Source organism: Manis pentadactyla, chromosome 1 (assembly GCF_030020395.1).
Source record: "Manis pentadactyla isolate mManPen7 chromosome 1, mManPen7.hap1, whole genome shotgun sequence".
Lineage (NCBI taxonomy): Eukaryota > Metazoa > Chordata > Mammalia > Pholidota > Manidae > Manis > Manis pentadactyla.
In genome coordinates, this window is record NC_080019.1 from 157,674,077 (window position 1) to 157,697,123 (window position 23,047).

General features: G+C 37.4%; 1 protein-coding gene across 3 annotated transcripts in view; it reads left to right on the forward strand.

Annotated features, from left to right (window-relative positions):
• Positions 1-10,146: 10,146 nt before the first annotated feature.
• TBC1D23 (TBC1 domain family member 23) overlaps positions 10,147-23,047 on the forward strand; it is a 57,848-nt gene continuing 44,947 nt past the window's right edge. For 2 of the 3 annotated variants that reach the window (XM_036916517.2, XM_036916518.2), the window contains exon 1: positions 10,147-10,397. In XM_036916517.2, coding sequence (XP_036772412.1) covers positions 10,345-10,397 — 53 coding nt within the window. In that variant the 5' untranslated portion in view covers positions 10,147-10,344. Of the gene's footprint in view, positions 10,398-12,891; positions 12,975-23,047 lie in introns of all 3 variants that reach the window. The other variant, XM_036916519.2, reaches the window with a different exon arrangement.

The following is a 23,047-nucleotide window of genomic DNA, read 5'->3' on the forward strand; positions in this document are numbered from 1 at the left end:
AAAGGAGATCGCAGAAATGAAACAAACTCTGGAAGGGTTTATAAGCAGAATGGATAGAATGCAAGAGGCCATTGATGGAATTGAAATCAGAGAACAGGAACGCATGGAAGCTGACATAGAGAGAGACAAAAGGATCTCCAGGAATGAAACAATATTAAGAGAACTGTGTGACCAATCTAAAAGGAGCAATATCCGTATTATAGGGGTCCCAGAAGAAGAAGAGAGAGGCAAAGAGATGGAAAGTATCTTAGAAGAAATAATTGCTGAAAACTTCCCCACACTGGGGGAGGAAGTAATCAAACAGACCACGGAAATACACAGAACCCCCAACAGAAAGGATCCAAGAAGGGCAACACCAAGACACATAATAATTAAAATGGCAAAGATCAAGGACAAGGAAAGAGTGTTAAAGGCAGCTAGAGAGAAAAAGGTCACCTATAAAGGGAAACCCATCAGGCTAACGTCAGATTTCTCAACAGAAACCCTACAGGCCAGAAGAGAATGGCATGATATATTTAATACAATGAAACAGAAGGGCCTTGAACCAAGGATACTGTATCCAGCACGACTATCATTCAAATATGACGGTGGGATTAAACAATTCCCAGACAAACAAAAGCTGAGGGAATTTGCTTTCCACAAACCACCTCTACAGAACATCTTACAGGGACTGCTCTAGATGGGAGCACTCCTAGAAAGAGCACAGCACAAAACACCCAACATATGAAGAATCGAGGAGGAGGAACAAGAAGGGAGAGAAGAAAAGAATCTCCAGACAGTGTATATAACAGCTCAATAAGGAAGCTAAGTTAGGCAGTAAGATACTAAAGAGGCTAACCTTGAACCTTTGGTAACCACGAATTTAAAGCCTGCAATGGCAATAAGTACATATCTTTCAATAGTCACCCTAAATGTTAATGGGTTGAATGCACCAATCAAAAGACACAGAGTAACAGAATGGATAAAAAAGCAAGACCCATCTATATGCTGCTTACAAGAAACTCACCTCAAACCCAAAGACATGTACAGACTAAAAGTCAAGGGATGGAAAAACATATTTCAAGCAAACAACAGTGAGAAGAAAGCAGGGGTTGCAGTACTAATATCAGACAAAATAGACTTCAAAACAAAGAAAGTAACAAGAGATAAAGAAGGACACTACATAATGATAAAGGGCTCAGTCAAACAAGAGGATATAACCATTCTAAATATATATGCACCCAACACAGGAGCACCAGCATATGTGAAACAAATACTAACAGAACTAAAGGGGGATATAGACTGCAATGCATTCATTCTAGGAGACTTCAACACACCACTCACCCCAAAGGATAGATCCACTGGGCAGAAAATAAGTAAGGACACGGAAGCACTGAACAACACAGTAGAGCAGATGGACCTAATAGACATCTATAGAACTCTACATCCAAAAGCAGCGGGATATACATTCTTCTCAAGTGCACATGGAACATTCTCCAGAATAGACCACATACTAGGCCACAAAAAGAGCCTCAGAAAATTCCAAAAGATTGAAATCCTACCAACCAACTTTTCAGACCACAAAGGCATAAAACTAGAAATAAACTGTACAAAGAAAGCAAAGAGGCTCACGAACACATGGAGGCTTAACAACACGCTCCTAAATAATCAATGGATCAATGACCAAATCAAAATGGAGATCCAGCAATATATGGAAACAAATGACAACAACAACACTAAGCCCCAACTTCTGTGGGACACAGCAAAAGCAGTCTTAAGAGGAAAGTATATAGCAATCCAAGCATATTTAAAAAAGGAAGAGCAATCCCAAATGAATGGTCTAATGTCACAATTATCGAAATTGGAAAAAGAAGAACAGATGAGGCCTAAGGTCAGCAGAAGGAGGGACATAATAAAGATCAGAGAAGAAATAAATAAAATTGAGAAGAATAAAACAATAGCAAAAATCAATGAAACCAAGAGCTGGTTCTTCGAGAAAATAAACAAAATAGATAAGCCTCTATCCAGACTTATTAAGAAGAAAAGAGAGTCAACACAAATCAACAGTATCAGAAACGAGAAAGGAAAAATCATGACGGACCCCACGGAAATGCAAAGAATTATTGGAGAATACTATGAAAACCTATATGCTAACAAGCTGGGAAACCTAGGAGAAATGGACAACTTCCTAGAAAAATATAACCTTCCAAGATTGACCCAGGAAGAAACAGAAAATCTAAACAGACCAATTACCAGCAACGAAATTGAAGAGGTAATCAAAAAACTACCAAAGAACAAAACCCCCGGGCCAGATGGATTTACCTCGGAATTTTATCAGACATACAGGGAAGACATAATACCCATTCTCCTTAAAGTTTTCCAAAAAATAGAGGAGGAGGGGATACTCCCAAACTCATTCTATGAAGCTAACATCACCCTAATACCAAAACCAGGCAAAGACCCCACCAAAAAAGAAAACTACAGACCAATATCCCTGATGAACGTAGATGCAAAAATACTCAACAAAATATTAGCAAACCGAATTCAAAAATACATCAAAAGGATCATACACCATGACCAAGTGGGATTCATTCCAGGGATGCAAGGATGGTACAACATTCGAAAGTCCATCAACATCATCCACCACATCAACAAAAAGAAAGACAAAAACCACATGATCATCTCCATAGATGCTGAAAAAGCATTTGACAAAGTTCAACATCCATTCATGTTAAAAACTCTCAGCAAAATGGGAATAGAGGGCAAGTACCTCAACATAATAAAGGCCATCTATGATAAAACCACAGCCAACATTATATTGAACAGCGAGAAGCTGAAAGCATTTCCTCTGAGATCGGGAACTAGACAGGGATGCCCACTCTCTCCACTGTTATTTAACATAGTACTGGAGGTCCTAGCCACGGCAATCAGACAAAATAAAGAAATACAAGGAATCCAGATTGGTAAAGAAGAAGTTAAACTGTCACTATTTGCAGATGACATGATACTGTACATAAAAAACCCTAAAGACTCCACCCCAAAACTACTAGAACTGACATCGGAATACAGCAAAGTTGCAGGATACAAAATCAACACACAGAAATCTGTGGCTTTCCTATATACTAACAATGAACCAACAGAAAGAGAAATCAGGAAAACAACTCCATTCACAATTGCATCAAAAAAAATAAAATACCTAGGAATAAACCTAACCAAAGAAGTGAAAGACTTATACTCTGAAAACTACAAGTCACTCTTAAGAGAAATTAAAGGGGACACTAACAGATGGAAACTCATCCCATGCTTGTGGCTAGGAAGAATTAATATCGTCAAAATGGCCATCCTGCCCAAAGCAATATACAGATTTGATGCAATCCCTATGAAACTACCAGCAACATTCTTCAATGAACTGGAACAAATAATTCAAAAATTCATATGGAAACACCAAAGACCCCGAATAGCCAAAGCAATCCTGAGAAAGAAGAATAAAGTAGGGGGGATCTCACTCCCCAATTTCAAGCTCTACTATAAAGCCATAGTAATCAAGACAATTTGGTACTGGCACAAGAACAGAGCCACAGACCAATGGAACAGACTAGAGAATCCAGACATTAACCCAGACATATATGGTCAATTAATATTTGATAAAGGAGCCATGGACATACAATGGCGAAATGACAGTCTCTTCAACAGGTGGTGCTGGCAAAACTGGACAGCTACATGTAGGAGAATGAAACTGGACCATTGTCTAACCCCATATACAAAAGTAAACTCAAAATGGATCAAAGACCTGAATGTAAGCCATGAAACCATTAAACTCTTGGAAGAAAACATAGGCGAAAACCTCTTAGACATAAACATGAGTGACCTCTTCTTGAACATATCTCCCCGGGCAAGGAAAACAACAGCAAAAATGAGTAAGTGGGACTATATTAAGCTGAAAAGCTTCTGTACAGCAAAAGACACCATCAATAGAACAAGAAGGATCCCTACAGTATGGGAGAATATATTTGAAAATGACACATCCGATAAAGGCTTGACGTCCAGAATATATAAGGAGCTCTCACGCCTCAACAAACAAAAAACAAATAACCCAATTAAAAAATGGGCAGAGGAACTGAACAGACAGTTCTCCAAAAAAGAAATACAGATGGCCAACAGACACATGAAAAGATGCTCCACATCGCTAATTATCAGAGAAATGCAAATTAAAACTACAATGAGGTATCACCCCACACCAGTAAGGATGGCTGCCATCCAAAAGACAAACAACAACAAATGTTGGCGAGGCTGTGGAGAAAGGGGAACCCTCCTACACTGCTGGTGGGAATGTAAGTTAGTTCAACCATTGTGGAAAGCAGTATGGAGGTACATCAAAATGCTCAAAACAGACTTACCATTTGACCCAGGAATTCCACTCCTAGGAATTTACCCTAAGAATGCAGCAATCAAGTTTGAGAAAGACAGATGCACCCCTATGTTTATTGCAGCACTATTTACAATAGCCAAGAATTGGAAGCAACCTAAATGTCCATCAATAGATGAATGGATAAAGAAGATGTGGTACATATACACAATGGAATACTACTCAGCTATAAGAAAAGGGCAAATCCAATCATTTGCAGCAACATGGATGGAGCTGGAGGGTATTATGCTCAGTGAAACAAGCCAAGCGGAGAAAGAGAAATACCAAATGATTTCACTTATCTGTGGAATATAAGAACAAAGGAAAAACTGAAGGAACAAAACAGCAGCAGAATCACAGAACTCAAGAATGGACTAACAGGTACCAAAGGGAAAGGGACTGGGGAGGATGGGTGGGTAGGGAGGGATAAGGGGGGGAGAAGTAGGGGGGTATTAAGATTAACATGCATGGGGGGGTAGGAGAAAAGGGAGGGCTGTACAACACAGAGAAGGCAAGTAGTGATTCTACAACATTTTGCTATGCTGATGGACAGTGACTGTAAAGGGGTTTATAGGGGAGACCTGGTATAGGGGAGAGCCTAGTAAACATAATATTCGTCATGTAAGTGTAGATTAGTGATAGCAAAAAAAAAAAAAAAAAAGGGCAGTTCCTGTGTGGTAACCTCCAACGAGTTCTACACAAGGGTATAAAGGGCATATAAAAGTGTAGGCAAAGGGTCTGTTTGTGTTTGTACAGAGGATCAAAGCCTAATTGGGCTACCCCGAAAATGAACTAAGATACGATATGAAAAAGAACTTCCAACATCTGCACCCTCTGGAAGACTCATGCCAGAAGATGATCATCAAAAAACCCCAACAAAGATCCACGCACTGCTACAGCTGTAGATGCACTCATCCCACCAGTTCCTGGACCTGCCATGGGAATGAGGAAGGAGATATCTAAGCTGGCCTGTGCATATAGTAAAACAACAAAATTGGACTGGATCTATACTGTTGGAACTCAACCAAGAATTTGGAGAAGTGCAAATTGTAGCACTCCAAAGTCTTACAACTACAAACTATTTATTGTTAAAAGAACATATGGCATGTGAACAGTCCCCAGGAATGGGTTGTTTTAATTTGTCTGATTTCTCTCAGACTGTTCAAGTTCATTTGGACAATATCCACCATATCATAGATAAGTTTTCACAAATGCCTAAGGTGCCTAACTGGTTTTCTTGGTTTCACTGCAGATGGCTGGTAATTACAGATATGCTTTGGTTATGTAACTATACTCCTATTATGTTAATGTGTGTGTGCAATTTAAGTAGTAGCTTAAAACCTATACATGCTGAAGTTACTCTACAAGAAGATATATCAAAGAAATAATCAATCTTCCCATGTTTTCTTCCGCCTGCTACTTCTATAGCTTTTCTTCTTCCTTCCTAATTACAACCCTTAAATAGAATTCGTGCCTCATATCAAATTTACCGAGTATCATAATTCTTCCAAGTGGTAAAGATACCTCAAGACAAATGCTGGGCATAGAAGCCACAGGGCATAAATATGCAAAGAAGTAAAAAGCTAACTTTTTCAAACAATAAGGCTTCTCTCTCACTTACCAACTTCACATTTCCCTGTATGGCCCCGGAAGATGACTGGTTAGCCAGAGACGGGTAAGATTCCTCAAGGGAGGAACAACCTAAGACAGGCACAGTCGCAGGGGGGCCATCAGGTGAGAAATTGGGGATCAACAGAGGTGAGGCTTAGAACCTCACCCCCCCGTTCTGAGAGAAATCTTCTGCATACGTGGATGTTTTATTGCCCTGGTCTAGCTTGGATTAACACATAGTCTACAGGCACACACCTGATCATCTACATATGCTCTCTTACAACACTAAACTATGTTTTCTACCTTTATCTTGTATCTACCTACCACTTCAGCATTTTATTAAAAATAATAATAATAAAGAGAGAAATGTGGTATCCACATATAAATCAAGTATAAAAACCAAATGAGTATTCATATTTGAACTGACTGTTTATAGTTCATAATGCATGAGCAAAACCGAAAGTTTCTGTGATGACTGCCCTTGTACTGTTCACTATGTAACTTATTCATTATGTAAGAATTTGTTCTACATGTAAAAACTTGTTTGTTATGCCTCAGAAGATTGGAGACTGACAAAAATTAGGCTCGGGGTGGAATAATGATTGTGCATTGAGCATTGACTCCCCTATACAGAATTTTATTGTCGTTAACAACCATTTGATCAATAAATATGAGAGATGCCCTCACAAAAAAAAAAAAAAAGGACAGACTTCCAATGGTAAAATAAATTAGTAACCGGGATGTAAGGTATAGCATAAGGAATATAGTCAAGATATTGTAACAGCCTGGTAGGGTGATAGCTGGAACCTAGAATTATGTATATAAATGTTCTACCACTGTGTTGTACACTTGAAACTCATGTAATGTAATACTGTGTGTCAACTACCCTTCAATAAAAAATAATTATTAAAAAAAAAAAAAAAAAAAAAAGTAGCTGAACACAAAAAAAAAAAAAAAAAAAAAAAAACCATTTTAGAAAAGCTTGTGAAAACCCACTGACAACAATTGAAGGGACCCAGCGGAGGTCCTAAATGTTCGGATGGTAATTTAACCTAGATTCATGCCTTTTATTCTTTTATGTTAAAAGAATTTTCCCCATAGAAGAATTGACCATCATGCAGAGATAATGGGCTTGGAGTGGGTGCATTAATACACGGCTCTGTATTATTCCCCAAAGAGAGTGAATGTACGTATTTTTTTGTTGGAAATGAGATAGCTGTACTATGCTTTGTCCTTATTTTAATCATACAGTTTTTAAAATTATGAAACAATTTAGATAGCAAAGTATAGACTCCATAAAGAATACTAAACATCTATATAGCCACTTCTCAGTTCTTAAAAAACAAAGTATTAAAAAATACAATTGAAGCTATTTCCTACCCTCCCCCAAATGTAACTGTGAGAACTGCAGAATTTCCTGCACATGATGGCTCTGTCCAAACCCTTGCACTAAATAACATGACCCATCTCTAGCATGGTTTCTACAACATAAGGCTGTGTCCGTAGGATGACCTCAACCCCCTCAGTGAACCCCGGCTCCCCATTAAAATGCCTGACTTAGAAAGCTCAGTGTTAGCAGGACAATTTACTGTTTGTTCCGGTCAACACATGATAGGCTCCAGAGCTCCCTTTCCTGTAGCACTTACTAGAATGGGCTTATAATCTTGAATATGTAACTCTTAAGAGGTGTCTTCCTCAAGGACCTGAGATGCATTCCTTTGAAATGTAATCATCTGGAATGATAGGGCCTCTGTCTTCCAGGCTCTGTGGGAGTATAGAATCTTAACTTCAAAAATTGCCAGCTAGCACACACAGCTAGCCTAATCACAACTACACTGACCAACCCTTTGCAGTTTTTCACTTCTCTGTCTCTAACGAGCTCTTTTCCCCTCTCTCTTGAGTCCCTTGTATTGGAAGATCTGTGGATCTCCATGGCCTGAGAGACCATCTCCTTCCCCAGATTGGGGAAGTTCTCAGCAATTATGTCCTCAAAGACACTTTCTATCCCTTTCTCTCTCTTCTTCTTCTTCTGGTACCCATATAATCATATAATGTGAATATTGTTTCATTTGGATTGGTCACACAGTTCTCTCAATATTCTTTCATTATTAGAGATCCTTTTTTCTCTCTGTGCCTCAGCCTCTTTGTATTCCTCTTCTCTAGTTTCTATTTCATTTATTGTCTCCTCCACCATATCCAAGCTGCTTTTAATTCCCTCCATTGTGCTCTTCAACAATTGAATCTCCAACCAGTATTCATTCCTGAGTTCTTGAATATCTTTCCGTATTTCCATTAGCATGTTAATGATTTTTATTTTGAACTTCCTTTCAGGAAGAGTCATGAGGTCCACATCATCTTTCTCAGGGGTTATATTAATTTTACTCTGTACCAGGTTCCTTTGGCGTTTCATATTTGTATATGGCACCCTCTAGTGTCCAGAAGCTCTACTCTCTGGAGCTGCTCAGCCCCTGAGGCAATGTTGGGGGTCGTAGGGGAGTGGGACTGGTGCCTGGGGGAGGAAAGAGCTGTTTCCTGCTTCCTGGCTGCTATGCCTGTCTCCACTGCCTGAACCAGTGGGCCGAGCACACAGGTATAAGCTTTTGTCCCAGAGCAGCTGGATATGGATCCCTGCTTTCTACAAGAGGCTGGAATCTCAGTCTCTCCAGGAATTCTGCCTCTGTTAGCTTTCCAACCCCGTAGTCACAAGAGTATCATGAAAGCACCACGAAATGTATGTTTGTGCTCTCAAAACAGATCTCCGGAGTTAGGTATTCAGCAGTACCAGGCCTCCACTCCCTCCCTGCTCAGTTTCTCTTCCTCCCACCGGTGTGTTGGGATGGGGGAAGGGCTTGGGTCCTCCTGGACACAGCTCTGGTACGTTACCCTGTTCCATGAGGTCTGCTCTTTTCTCCAGGTGTATGCAGTCTGGCGCAGTCCTCTTTCCTGTTGCTCTCTCAGGATTAGTTGTATTAATTATATTTTCGTATTATATGCAGTTTTAGGAGGAAGCCTTTGTCTCACCTCTCATGCCACCATCTTTAATCTCTCCTTCCCTTCTCTCATTCTCCCTGTAAAACCCCTAATCACTTGTGCACCAATCAGTAGGGAGCTCAGCTCTTACCCCTACTTTCAGTAGTTTCTGAATAAAAACTGTTTTTACTACTTTAACTAATGTCTGTATGTTTATCTTTGAGAACTGCCATTCTGATTTTTCTATATATCATTCCCCTGCATTTTTTAAAAGTTCATTTGCATCTATTCATAAAAAATATATTGTCTCACCTATTTTTAACGCCAAATGTAAACAACACCATAGTTTTACCTATACCCCGGCAATATTGTGTTCATTTAACATTGTATTTTTCAGAATTATCCATACTGTTACATGTAGCTCTACTTCATCAGTGTTGGTTCCAAAAAGTATTTCTTTATTCTCTAGGTCCATCCTTCCGGGCCTTTGGTTACCCCCTAGGCCCAGGCATGGTCAAGGGGAGACAAGAGACCCATGCTTTGGTGGTAGCAATGTGGACCGAGCTTGGTTATGGAGGCCCAGGTGTACATCCATTTGGAGTGGAAGGGAAGTAGTGTGGGAAGAGAAAAACGTGGCAGCTCTCTCCACTTGGAACTCCGAGAGCTCTGAACTCTAAATTTGGACTTGACCTTCCAGGTTGTTAGGAAAATACATTTATATAGGTGGGATGCCAGAACATAGTTCCTTTACTGTTCAGTTTTTTTTTTGAAACAACTTTTAAGTATTTAGACATTAAGTATGTGGCATGCATTTGTACTTTTGACCGCACCCAAAAGATAGGGATGGGCATGCCCTTTCCTTACACCCCACTCTTTCTTCTAACTCGGTTGTCAGAGTAGGAAATGACTGAAATGTAGCCATCCTCCAACCTCCACCTTCACAGTGGAACTCCCACTTCCCCTCCTCTCTGCACTATTTAGGACTTTCTATTCTATTTTTGTTTACTACGACGCCTACAGAACGAAGACGCTGACTGGACGCTCAGACGCGGCGCTCAAAAGAACCTCCAACTGGGACCCGCTTCCTCCCCAAGCCCCGCCCACTCCACCCCGCCAGAGGCCCCGCGGCATCTTGGGATATGTAGTCCTTGGAGGGGCAGCGGCCTCCACCCCAGTCTCCTCCCCCAAGCTGCTTTTCGCCCGCGGGACGCCGTGACGTTGCGTTCCTCGCGTCCCTTGCCTCTTCCCTCTTTATTTCCCTCCCAAGTTCCTCAGAAGCTGAGGCCCAGACTTCTGAGGATCTTTTACGACATTAGGTCTCAGAGTCTGTCTCGTTACCGGGTCCACTTTTCGGCAAAGTGACGTGGACGTCAACAGCAATGGCGGAAGGAGAAGAGGTCCTGCCACTGCCAACGTCCAGCGACGACGGCTGGTGAGTGAAAACCCGGGGCTGATTTTCACCGCTCGTTTATTCCTCCGTCTTCACCACCCTGCCCGTCCCTGAGGCACCAGCAGGCGTGGGCGTGGAACGGGAAGAACCGTCCGCGACGAGGTCCAGCGCCCTGCCCCGCCCCCCGCCTGCTCGGTCCCTTCAGCACACCGGTCCCCTCGGCCCGCGCAAGTGGCCGAGGCCGGACTCGAAGGGAGAGAGGTGTCGCCAGGCGCTGAGTTTCAGTCCGATTCTCCCACCGTGTCCACCGGTTTCCAAAATGTGCGGGAGAGGGTGGCTTCAGGGCTGGGTTTGGCCGGAGTCCGTGTCCCGGGAGTTAGGGCAGCTTGGTTAGGAAGGAAGTTTCGTAGCTGTGGATCTGAGGCACTAGAATACCATTTGAAGAAAAGATCACTTGAAATTAACCACCGCGACCTTTCTCTGAAGGTTCAGATGTTGAGAGAGTAACTCCGGGGGGATCCCACCCACATCGTTAAGATATTTTTTAGCCTAGTTTTTATTTCTCGTTTTGCGTTCCAACGTTTCCACCATTCGTCTCTTTCACGCACGTCGTCTTTTTCCTTCCCGTCACTTTCCCCACCGCTCTATCTTCACAGCTTTGGATGCGATGTGGGACATTGCTTTTGCTGCTCCTGAGCATTTTGCATGCTTACCTGATTTGTACTCGGTGGTGTGGGTAGGACCTCCAATAATTTTTTGATAGACTTTAGTCACCCAGTGTCGTTAATCTTTGGGAAGGTCTTCTACTTTTGAAATAGTTGATCTTAACAGTGCTGTTTTAGGAACTTCATTTAAAAAATTGGAACTTTTAGAGGTTTTTGCAGTTTATCTAAGCGAATCGACCACATGTACTAGTTTTATATTTGCTTTTTCGTAGTATTACATTTATACAGCTCACTGACATGCCGTTTGCTTTAAAATAACACAGGACATTTGTAGACGTGGACTTTAATTCCTAAGAAAGAAATGGAAATTGATAAAAGGGATAGATAATACAGTAATTGAGGAATTCAGCTCTCAGCAGATGTCAAGCATCACCTTAGTGCATTTACTGTCCGAGATGTAGGAGGAAAACTATGGTTACTTAGTTTATTTCTTCAGTTTCCTTGTATTGGAGTTGAGGAGCTGTGACAGGTACACTCAATAACAACATAAAATTGATCCCATTCTTTGGGAGTGTGAATAAAAGTTATGAGAGTTCAGGGGAGCAGAAACCACTTCCACTTGGAGTCACTGAGGAAGCTTCATGGAAGCAGATGTGTTTAAATTAGGCCTTGAAAATGAGTGTAATTTAGACCAGCAGTGTCTAAAAGAAGTATTGTGAGGCACATACGTAATTTAAAATTTTCTAGTAGTCACTTTAAAAACTAAAAAGGAATGGGGAATTAATTTTAATTATCTTTTATTTAGTCATATATCCAAAATATTATTTCCACATGTAAGCATTGTTAAAAAACGATTAGATAATTTTACATCTCTTTTTGTAGAAAGTCTTCAAAATCTAATATGTATTTTACATTTGCCCTACATCTTATCCAGATGTTAAATAGCCACATATGACTAGTGGCTAATGTATTGGGTAGTACGGTCAGATTAACAAATAGGAAAGGCTTTGGATTGGAGTAATAGCATGAGCTAGGACATAGACAAGAAAACTAATGATATGCTTGTACAGTAATGACTAGAGCTTGATGAAGTTTGCTGTTTTGGAAGGGTGAATTGTGTCATAAACTGGCTGTAGTCAGCTTATTGAAGTCCATGAGAGGAAATGTTTCTAGAGTTAAGCTGTCTTTGAGGAGTTCTTAGAAGGATGTGAGCATGTGTCTGGTCCACAAGAGCAAGGAACATGGAGTGTACTATCCAGTACATTAGCCACTAGTCATATGTGGCTATTTAACATTTGAAATGTGGCTAGACGGAACTAAGATGTAGGGTAAATGTAAAATACAAATTGGATTTTGAAGACTTGGTACAAGAAGAGATGTAAAATTATCTAATCGTTTTTTAACAATGCTTACATGGGGAAATAATATTTTGGATATATGACTAAATAAAAGGTAATTAAAATTAATTCCCCATTTCTTTTTAGTTTTTAATGTGGCTACTAGAAAAAATTTAAATTACATATGTGCATGAACATGGACTCCTTGCTAGAAGTAGCATTTGTTCTCTTCTAGGGTTGCTGTATCTTTGTATGGCTTTCCATTTTTGGTGTTTTTACTTTTATGATTAAAGGAACCATGAGGTGTACTGTGATTTCTATTCTCCATTCTCTTCTAATCTTTCTCCCTTTTCTCTTCACACTGACTGGTCTCCTAGAAGTGAGTTTGAACAAAGTTAGGAAAGACATTCAAGTTTGAAGCCACAGATTCAGTAAAGCCCCTGCTCTTAGAGTGCCTGCCGAATGGGTTGTTACAGAATGGGGAGGCTTATTATTTTCTTAAAAAATACATTCAGTTTTTATTAACTTTTACAGATGGAAATTTTCCAGAAGTGTATCATACATCTCATTGCCTAACCTAAACTCATCTTAGTGACATCGTTATTCAGTTTACAAATGTAAGTGTATAAGAATAAAACTAGGTCCCTGTCCTCAAGGAATCTGTGGTCTAGTTAGAGAAGGCACATTTAAGAGCATCAGTTACTGTTAGGCTTTTGTAATACAGTGAGACCTATCTAGGCAGATAGGGTAGATTGTTGCTGTGGTAAATGGCCCTATACAGCCATCCCTTTTTGAGATTGCTTTTTCGTTTTTTCCCATTTTATTTCTTTGTTGTTAGTGGTATCTCCCAGTTTGTTCTTCATCTCTCAAACTAGGTACCTAAACTTGTTAAAATTGTGTATACATTTGTAAAAAGGCTCAATTTGGGTCTTGAAGATCTGAAGAGCACAAGATGTCACTTCACTGTTTCTCAGGTATGTTCTAGATCGGTGCTTCTCAAAATGTAAATATGCATTGGGATTACCTGGGGATCTTGTTAGAGCTGTTGGTATTCTGCATTTGTTTAAAATTTTTGTACAATATTCACTTTAGAGTCATGATTTTAATTCATTGCTTAACTTTTAAATTTATAGGTAAACTTTCCTTAAACTTTTCTTAAAATTGTGAGAGTATCAGTGTCCTCAAGAAGCTTCTATTGTTAATTTGAGAAGTGAAAAAAATTGTTTTGAGACTAATAGGGTCTTTCTCAAATTTTTGTGCACTTTGTAATTAGTACTCTCAGTGCTTCCCATTTCATAAACATCAAAATATGAGGAGAGATTTAGTCATTTAAGGAGACATTAGGTGATTGCAGTTTCAGACTGTTATTTTCAGATGATATAATGAATAAAGAAACACATTTAATATGAAATATATTTAATGTGAAAGAAACCTGTTGTTTAAGAACAATTGTGACTGTGGTTCTGGGAAGATTAGATATTACATTACAAAAAAATTAAGAGAAAATGAACCTTGAATTAGGGGTTTTTATGTGACAACTGTTTGATTTTTGTAAACTATAAGGAGAGGGAAAAGAAGAAAATGAGACATTTTGTTTATACTATTTACATTAATGTTTTTTATTATAACTCAGATTTTACTGTTTTTAAAGGTAATTCCTGAATAATAATTCACTTCCAGGATTTAGTTTCTGTGAATATTTTAATATCCACAGGTATGAGTTAATAATTGCTTAAGAAATGTATTCAATTAATTTATTTCCATTTGTTTGTACTCCCTGCAGAGAGTACAGGTGCACATTCTATCTCACTATATATTGAGGAAGTTCTGGAGCACCCAGTTGAGTGTACTGTGATACACAGCCAACTTATGAGTAGGTGTTTTTTGAACAGAATTGATAAAATGTGCTTAGCAAATCATTTCTGCTGCTTATGCTGAAATGTGCATTCTATCTGATGTAAACCAAAGACAAAGCCCTCCTTCATGTATCTAAAAGCAAAACAGAGTTTAGCAAAGCATTCATAATTCACTCAGCAAACATTCAGTACTGGTTATATTCAAACTGCTATGTAGTGATTTAGAAAAAATTTGAAACAGATTTAAAACCAGAACTGAATTGTTCTGTCTTGCTTAGACATTTCAATTTTTTCGACATTTGAGCCCTATAAATAATATGTGGAGATCATCTAAATATTTGTGCTTTGGAAAATTACATGCTCTAGCAGAATAGAATAGGATTATACAGCTTGAGTAGGGGCAGTGCTTGAAGTGACTTATTTAGATATCAAGAATTACAAATGGAAAACAAATCAGTCCCTTATGTTAGGCTCACAAGAGCAAAATGTTCTTTGTGGAAATGCAAGAGCAGTTAGTTGAGTGCCAAATAAAAGAAAACCTATTTCCTGAAGTTTAATGTATATTTGTTTTTATGGGTTTGTCTAACCTTTTCACTTGAGCTGAGAAGAGGATGATTACTTAAATCATTTGTTACCAGTCTTCCTTTTACTTGAGGGTTAAAGGAGTTTTTTCATCCTTAAGCTGACATAGCATTTTGTAGTTGGGTGGGAATGCTGTAGTGTGTGTTTTTCTTACTTTACAGCAGCCATTACATAAAACTAATTACTATGGAGGTATTTAATAATTTCAGCAAGAAGATATAAGAATATACCATGTATTTGCATAGATCTTTATCCTTTATATAATACTTATATATACTGTCTCATTTGATTCTTACAACAGTACTGTGAAAAAAGAAAGTTAGGAATTATCGTTGTTGCCTTGTCAGAGATGAGAGGACAAGCATAGAGGGGTCAGATGTCAGATGACAAACCTAGTTAGTGGAAAATCGGGCCTTAAGTTCATGTCTCTTTAAGCATGGTGCTCTTTCTAAAGTTGATTGCATATACATTATATGTCTTATATATATATACCTTAGTAGACACCTAAAGAGATCCCAACTAAAAATATGCTAAACTTATACTTGATCAGCCATATATTTTGGAAGACACAATATTCAAAGGTGTGCATGTTGAACTTTTGTGTATATTTGACACCTAAAGGCTAGAAAGATATGTGTATACTGTGTACCACATTGTCTCTCATTCTTGAGAAGAGGGAATTCAATATTGATATGATAGGATGTGATAAGAGAGCATTATATTCTGTATGTAACTTCAGACCTCTTTGGTTTTCATAATGTGTTCTTGCTAAAACTCTTGCTAAAAAATCACTTAAGTAAATGAATTTTTTAATCTTAAGATATGCTTACCTATATCATCTAGATAATATATATGCCTTATATATGTTATGTATTTAACTAAATGTATTTGGTAAATTTTAAGCATATGTAAATATATAAAATATTAATTTATAATATGTAATATATAATAAAATACATAATATATAAAATAAATACTGTGTTTATCATATAAAAATGGAATTATTATTTTCATTCACTTATGAACAAATTATGGGAGCACAGTAGTAATATTTAATTTGAATATGTAAGCAATTACACAGTTTTTGTAACTTTATCAGCTCAGTACTCTCTTTGTTGTTTTTATTCATTGATGTTGGACAAGTAAGAAACTTGCATTTAAAACAACTCCCTTGTGGTTATTTTCCCCTTTAAAGAGTTTTTAGCCTTTGTTTTGAAATATAAAAGTGACACGTAGAAGAATGTATTCATCTCATGGATGTGTAATTGAATACCAGAAATTCTTGAGCTTTACTTTGTAGATTCCATTTAGATTTAACCACTGACATGAAAATAAGTAAGATCCTCTCTTATCAAATAAATTATCATTAATGGCCAGAATCCAGAAATGGATTAAATGGTGGAATTTTAAAAAATCTGTTACATGTATTTCTTTGCCAAATTATGATCTCCAAAGTACCCTTGGAAAGAATTGCCTAAATATTACAGTGTTGTCACCTCATTTGCAGTAGTTGTTCCTTTTTTATTTTCCAAAATGATGATTTCAAGAAAAATAATATTGGTAGTATTTCTCATTACATTCTGGATAAAGCAAGAATTTGTAGTAGTGTTGAGTTGTACTGTTTCATCCCTTCTTTCTCTTAGAGGAAAAATAAACTCTATTTTCAGTTTCCAAATAAGCTACTTTGGTGGGGGAAAAGAAAACCTGATGCAATTCTTCATGCATTAAAAGTGCTGGAAAGTCTTCTCATATGTATAGAAAAGAATGGTATGTTCATGACTTTTTATTTTGAGGAAACATGGAAGAGAAGAGGATTTACAGCACTGTTTAAAGTTAACTTCTCATTAGTAGAGAAGATATTCTTCCCTTTTGTAAACAAAGGCTTACAACAGTGCATTGCAACATTACATATACAGTAGAGTTATGAGAAGCTTTTTTTCTTTTTTCATTTGTTTTTTAGCTTGAGCAGAAATTCCTGGGTGTTTTCTTAGCAGAGGAACAGGCACCATTTGTACCACTGGTGCAATTTGATCTACATGGATTGTGGATCAAAAATAAGTCTATGAGGACTTAAAGCATCTGTTCCATTTGTAGTTAATTTTAGTAGTTCACAGAGCAACATTCTGTGATCTCTGTCTTCCTTGCCTAGTGTACAGTATTGAAATGCTTTAGCTATCATGTTTGGCTTATCAAGCCAAGGAGACTAGGTTTTTAACACCTTCTTGGCACAAGATCTTCATTAAACACAAATTCTAGAGAGGATTACATTGTTTTATTAAGGAGCCTCTCAGTGCAGCCTTTGTGGATCTGTAGTTTCAGTATTTTTTAAAAGCTCTGAAATGAAGTGTTTCCCCTTCGACATTCAAATATACAACTTGTTAAAATGCTGTAACGAGTGTGTCTGATTCTGGTAAAAATCCAGATAACTTCAAGATTTTACATTACCAGATTGTGCTGTCACAGTCTGTAAGGTGTCATGGCCATTTATGAGTGTGCCATCATACCATTCAGTGTTAGAAAGTTTTGCTGGTTTGAAACTGGTATTTAAAAATAAGTTGCATAGTACCTATTATGGTCATTGAGCATCCACTGTGCAAATGAGTCTGTAGCAAAGTTGTCCTGTTTCTGTTTCTACCAAATGTCACAGAAAATACTCAGAACTAATTAAGGAGTTTGGCATGGTAGTTATTTGTAACCAGCATGCCAATATAGTAGCAAAATAAATTCAGACAACGCTTTGGTGCTGATGTCTTATGACCTGGGCCCAGAAATAGGGTGCCACAAATAAGTCATGAAACCACAGCTCAACACGTGCAGCTTGCCACATGACTCACTGCTACACAATTTGCTGTTGTTTACGTGCTTACAACTACTTAGATGATTATTTTCAAGTTTCCAAATAACTGATCCGAGACTGTGCCTTCGTATATAATATATACATGGGCCTGTCGTGGTTTAATCTGTGCTCAAAGTGGTTTACATTCCAAACACATCTGAATGAACTACAGCTAGAAAGAGCTGCTCCCACCTGTTTAGTGGGTTTTAGAAAATATGACTTTAGCTGAAACCTTGGAATAGCCATCTAGAGTGTAAGCTACATGGGAGCATGGCATTTTCTTTCACTGCTAGATCTCCAGCTTTTCACACAGTGGCTAGTGCACTGGGTGCTTAATATGTATTGATGGTTTGAATGAGAGAATACTTTTGTCAGGGAAAGAATGAATTCAGAGTATGGGTTAGAGAGGGTATAGGAGAATTACTGGAAACTGAAGCAGAGTTTTTAAGGAGAGAGTCTAACTAAGCAGAGTATGTAAAGAGGACGAGGACTGAGAAAAATGATTAATGATTTCTTGGAGCAGTTTTTGTAGAGCAATGGAGCGTTTGAGTGAATGAAGAGTGAGGACATGGAAACAACTCTTCAGGGAGTTGAACTGCAAAGAGGAGATGACTTTCTGAAAGGGAGTAGGCATGTATAGGACCTTTCAAATAAGCAAATATGGAAATATTTGAGGAAAGGAGAATAGTAATCATAGCTATATTGTTCTTTATATTTTTGAATGCTAGAACTACTTTCAGTGAGGATTTCTGAGTCCATTTTATCTCTTGGCTCTGTTTAATACTGCTCATGGACTCAGGTTTGAGCAATACCCTATGCAGTAGAAATAACATGTTTAAGATGTTTACATAGCAGGCTTTGGACATTTATTGATTTCCCCAGTAATACAGCCTTAGTATTTTTATTTTAATCAAGCAGTAATATACCTTACGCCTTGACAACTCTTAGACACAAAATTAATTTTTTAAATTGAATAATTGGGTTTTCTCTCTAGTTTCTCTGTACTCTGCATTTAAGTTTAGGTGATTACATATGTTCTAGGTCTTAAGGGGCCTTTTAAAACTAATCTTTCATTTTTTAAAATAATTATGGAAAAGGATTAAATTTTAAGAATTTTGAAAACCAGTGAAGTTGATTTATCTTACTTGATAGACTGAAAGGCTTAATGAATTTTTAAAAATTTCTAATCCAGAAAACATCCTATCATTGAGAGTTTAAGAAATTTGTCTTAGTATGCACAGGTGACAGTACTATTCTGAAGTTGAATTTCTATGGGAAATCATTCAGGCCATCTAATAAGTTGGCTGGCAATGATTGCTAATGCTTAAATCTGGGGCTACATCATTATTTCATACAGTTGCTTTCTTTCTTAAAAAAATTATTGAGTGCTTATTTTCTCTTTAAAGGTTCACTCTTGACTAAATGAAGAGTGACTTTGTATTCCTATACCATGTTTTCTCTTGTTCTCTAATTTTAGTTTTTTTCCACATTTTACTATTGTTTCATTTGTCTCTTGTGATTTGTGTCACACGCACCCCAAACTGATTCATGTTAACAGCAACTGACACTCCTCTCCTTTGGAAAAGAGTGAAGGCTTCCTTGCCTTTGGAGTCTTGCATGGGAACTGTCCTAAAAGACAAAGTTGGAAAGGACAGATTCAGACAAGCTGTAAGCATTAAGATGGAATGGAAAGACAAGTGGGAGGGATATTCTGGTAGAGCAGAGGTTAATTCATATGCTGTATGCCTATTCCCTACCTCTTTTGTTAGGTGGTATCTGGTACTATCTCCATTTTATAGGTAAAGAAACTGAATTTGTATCCTACCTAGGTCAGACAGCTGTTAAATATGTAGAGTCTGATGTCACATTTTCTGATTTTAAATTTTATACTATTTTCTCTGTAACACATTGCCAACACTTGTTAACCGACTATCAGGTAGGCACAGTGTTTCTATATATGATTACATGGCTGTTGAATTGGGTCTCAGGTCTGACTATAGAACTCAAATTCATGACCTTCTATGATATATTGATTAGAGTTGATAGTTTTAATTTGTGGTAAAATGCATATAAAACTTATCATCCTAACCATTTTTAAGTATAAGTTCAGCAGTGTTAAATATATTCCCATTGTTGTGCAACTGATCTCCAGAACTCTTCTCATATTGTAAAACTGAAACTCTTAAGCCCATTACGCACTGAGTCTTCATTCCCCTGCCTGCCTGCAGTTCCTGGCATCCACGATTTTACTTTCTGTCTCTTATGAATTGAACTATTCTAGGTACCTAACAGAAGTGGAATTGTATGGTTTTTGTCCTTTTGTGACTGGCTAATTTCACTTAGCATAATGTCCTCAACATTCCACCCATGTTGTAGCATGTGTCAGAATTTCCTTTCTTTCTAAGGCTGAAGAATATTCCATTGCATATGTATATACCCATTTTGTTTATCCATTCATCCATCAAAGGATATTTAGGTTACTTGCACCTTTGGTTATTGTAAATAATGCTGTCATAAACATGGTGTGCAAACACTTGTTTGAGTTTCTGCTTAAGTTCTTTTAGATATATACCCAGAGGTGAAATTGCTGGATCATATGGTAATTCTATTTTTTAATTTTTTGAGAAATAGCCATATTGTTTTCCATAGTGGCTGCAGCATTTTACGTTTCCAGTAATAGTAACAGGGTTCTAATTTCTCACATCCTTCCCAACATTTATTTTGTTTTTGTTTCTTTTTTTTTATAATAGCCATCCTAATGGGTGTGAAGTTTTAATAGACTTGATATTTAAATTCTTCCAGACCTTCTTAGGAAGAATAAATAATTAATAAAGAAATAATATATATGCATTATACTTTTAACTGATTGAACTATTGATCTTTATGTTAAAAATAAGAAACAGTTGTAATAGCCAAAAAGTTAAAACAACTCAAATGTCCATTAACTGATGAACAGATACATAAAATATAGTATATACATACAATGGAATATTATTAGGAATGCCATCTACAACATAGGTAGACCTTGAAAACATTCTAAATGAAAGAAATGAGACACAAAGACCACATGTTTGTGCTTCCATTTATAAAATGTCCAGAACAGGTAAATGTGTAGAGACAAGGTAAAATCAGGGGTGGCCAGGGGCTGAGAGCAGGGTGGGGAGGAATAGAGAATAGCTGATAATGGATATGTACTTCTCTATTTTAAGACCTGTCTGAAGATCCAGTACATTTCTGTCAACCTTCAGCTTGTTAAGGTCAGTGAGAAGCCTGTGTAACCGAAGAAGACTTAAAAACCGCAAACCACCCAATCGTACCCCACCAGACATGCATTTTGCTTTTGAATGTTAGGTATTGTTAGGGATTGCTTGTTCAGAAGTAGAAAGAAATTTGGTTTAGGGAGAGGAAAATTCTATTTGGGAGCTAAATGCCATAAGGGTGTCTATGTCTTGATAAGAACTTCATCTTTATGAATTATTTAAATTGACTCCTTTCAGGTCTTTTACTACTTTCACAAGCACATTTGTAATGTTGAAGTTTTGATAACTGAGCCTTTGAACACCTTGGTTAGAAGATAACATTACTTTTAATTATTTAGTTTGTGAGAAGTGCCTTTTACTTTTTAAGGTGGAGCATTTTCTGGTTTCATGTTCATGGTTGTATTGCTAGAGACCTTATTTGTGGTTCCCTTGGGACAGCATCAAAGAATCCAACAACAGCTGTAGCAACAAAGATGTGCTTGTCTATTAGTATGATTTAAAAAGTCCATTGAAGATTGGCGTTTTGCCACAAAATACTAGCTTCGTTGTCTGTAAAAGTAAGGGATTTGGCAAAGTTACTTCAAAAAGAAACCAAGGGTTTTACACTGATAAATGGAAAAATTCTAGTTTTTAATTTATTTGGTAAACATTCCATCTCATTAAATGGTGTTTTCAATTCATTTACACATACGTTCATTAAAAAATATGGCATTTGTTTATCAGTGATTCCATTAAACTTTCTTTGTTCCATGGTTACAAATAATCCTTCAAATTCTGGCAGGCTGTCTTGTACATTTTGGACAGAATCGAATAGATAATTCTGTCTTTATCAACTCTAGACCTGAACTGTTTCTCAATAGTAGACTTGAAATCTCTTTCCTTTGTTTTCATGTCCAGCACTTTGGTGACCATATACCAAAAGAACAAGATATTTCTTATGTGGTTACTAGTTATCTTCATGTGGATTTGTAGTAGCTTTGTTAAGAAATTTTTCAAGTTTGATTGCTGCTTTTCTGTTGAATATGATCCCAAGTGATTACATTTTCACTTAATTCCTTTCCCTTAAGGGAGCAATACTTAGAGGAATTTATACACTTATACTAATATTCTTGTAATACTATCAATAGGGGATATTTACATTATCTTACTGAGAGACTGTTGAATGGGAGTGATTTATTTTCCTCAAAGCCACAGTAATGTAACAAAATCCTGGTTTCCTGATCCTGGTGGAATGCTCTGCCTTTCAGGATGCTTCAAAGAATTTTAGAAATTTTCTGGCTGAGTTATGGATTTTTATTTGTACAGATTTCATATATATTGTACGCCAAAATTATGAACAGTGACTGAAACCTCAGCTTTTGAGAATTCTGAGGGAATTAGTTATTTTAAGTGGTCATTTCCTGCTCTAAAAAACAACTCATACCTTTGTGAAAGTTTTAAGCAATTATTATTTTAACCATATGCCAATGAAAATAAAATTGATTTCCTACTTTTCTCCTTAAACATAACTGCTTGATGATTTACTTGATCCTGTGGCATTAGTTTGCTTTAATATACAGTTCAATGATGCCGTTAGAGCTTATTTTGTTCCCCTGTTAGACTTACTGTAAGCCAGGTGCTGCTGTAGCATGATATTTGTATAGTTACATACTAAGTATTTCCAGTGCTCTGAATTCTTGGCTTAATTTTATGTTTCTCCTCTTTCCATTGTATGTTAAGATTATAAATTCTGAAACCAGACTTAAAATTTGAATCTTGACTCTACTACCTACTAGACATGTGACAATAAGCTACATAACCCCTCTTTGTCTCAATTTTTTGCATCTGTAAACTAGGGCCAATGATGTAACCTACTTCATAGGGCTACTGTGAGACTTAAAAAAACACATGTAAACTGTGTGGAGTAGTGCCTGGTACAAAGTTAGTGCTGTATAAAATGTCAGTCATTACTACTACCATGAATACTACTGTTACTATGAATTCTCAGTGCTGTCAGCTTGCTTGCCCTATCTTCTTTTAAACTTCTTTAATCTTTGAAAACCAATAACTAAACTTGTTAGAACTAAATATAAAACAAGAACTAATTGAGTGCATGAACCTGAGATTCTCTTTCAAGAAAAAGTGCTGAGTATGCCTTCACATTACGTCTTGGCTGC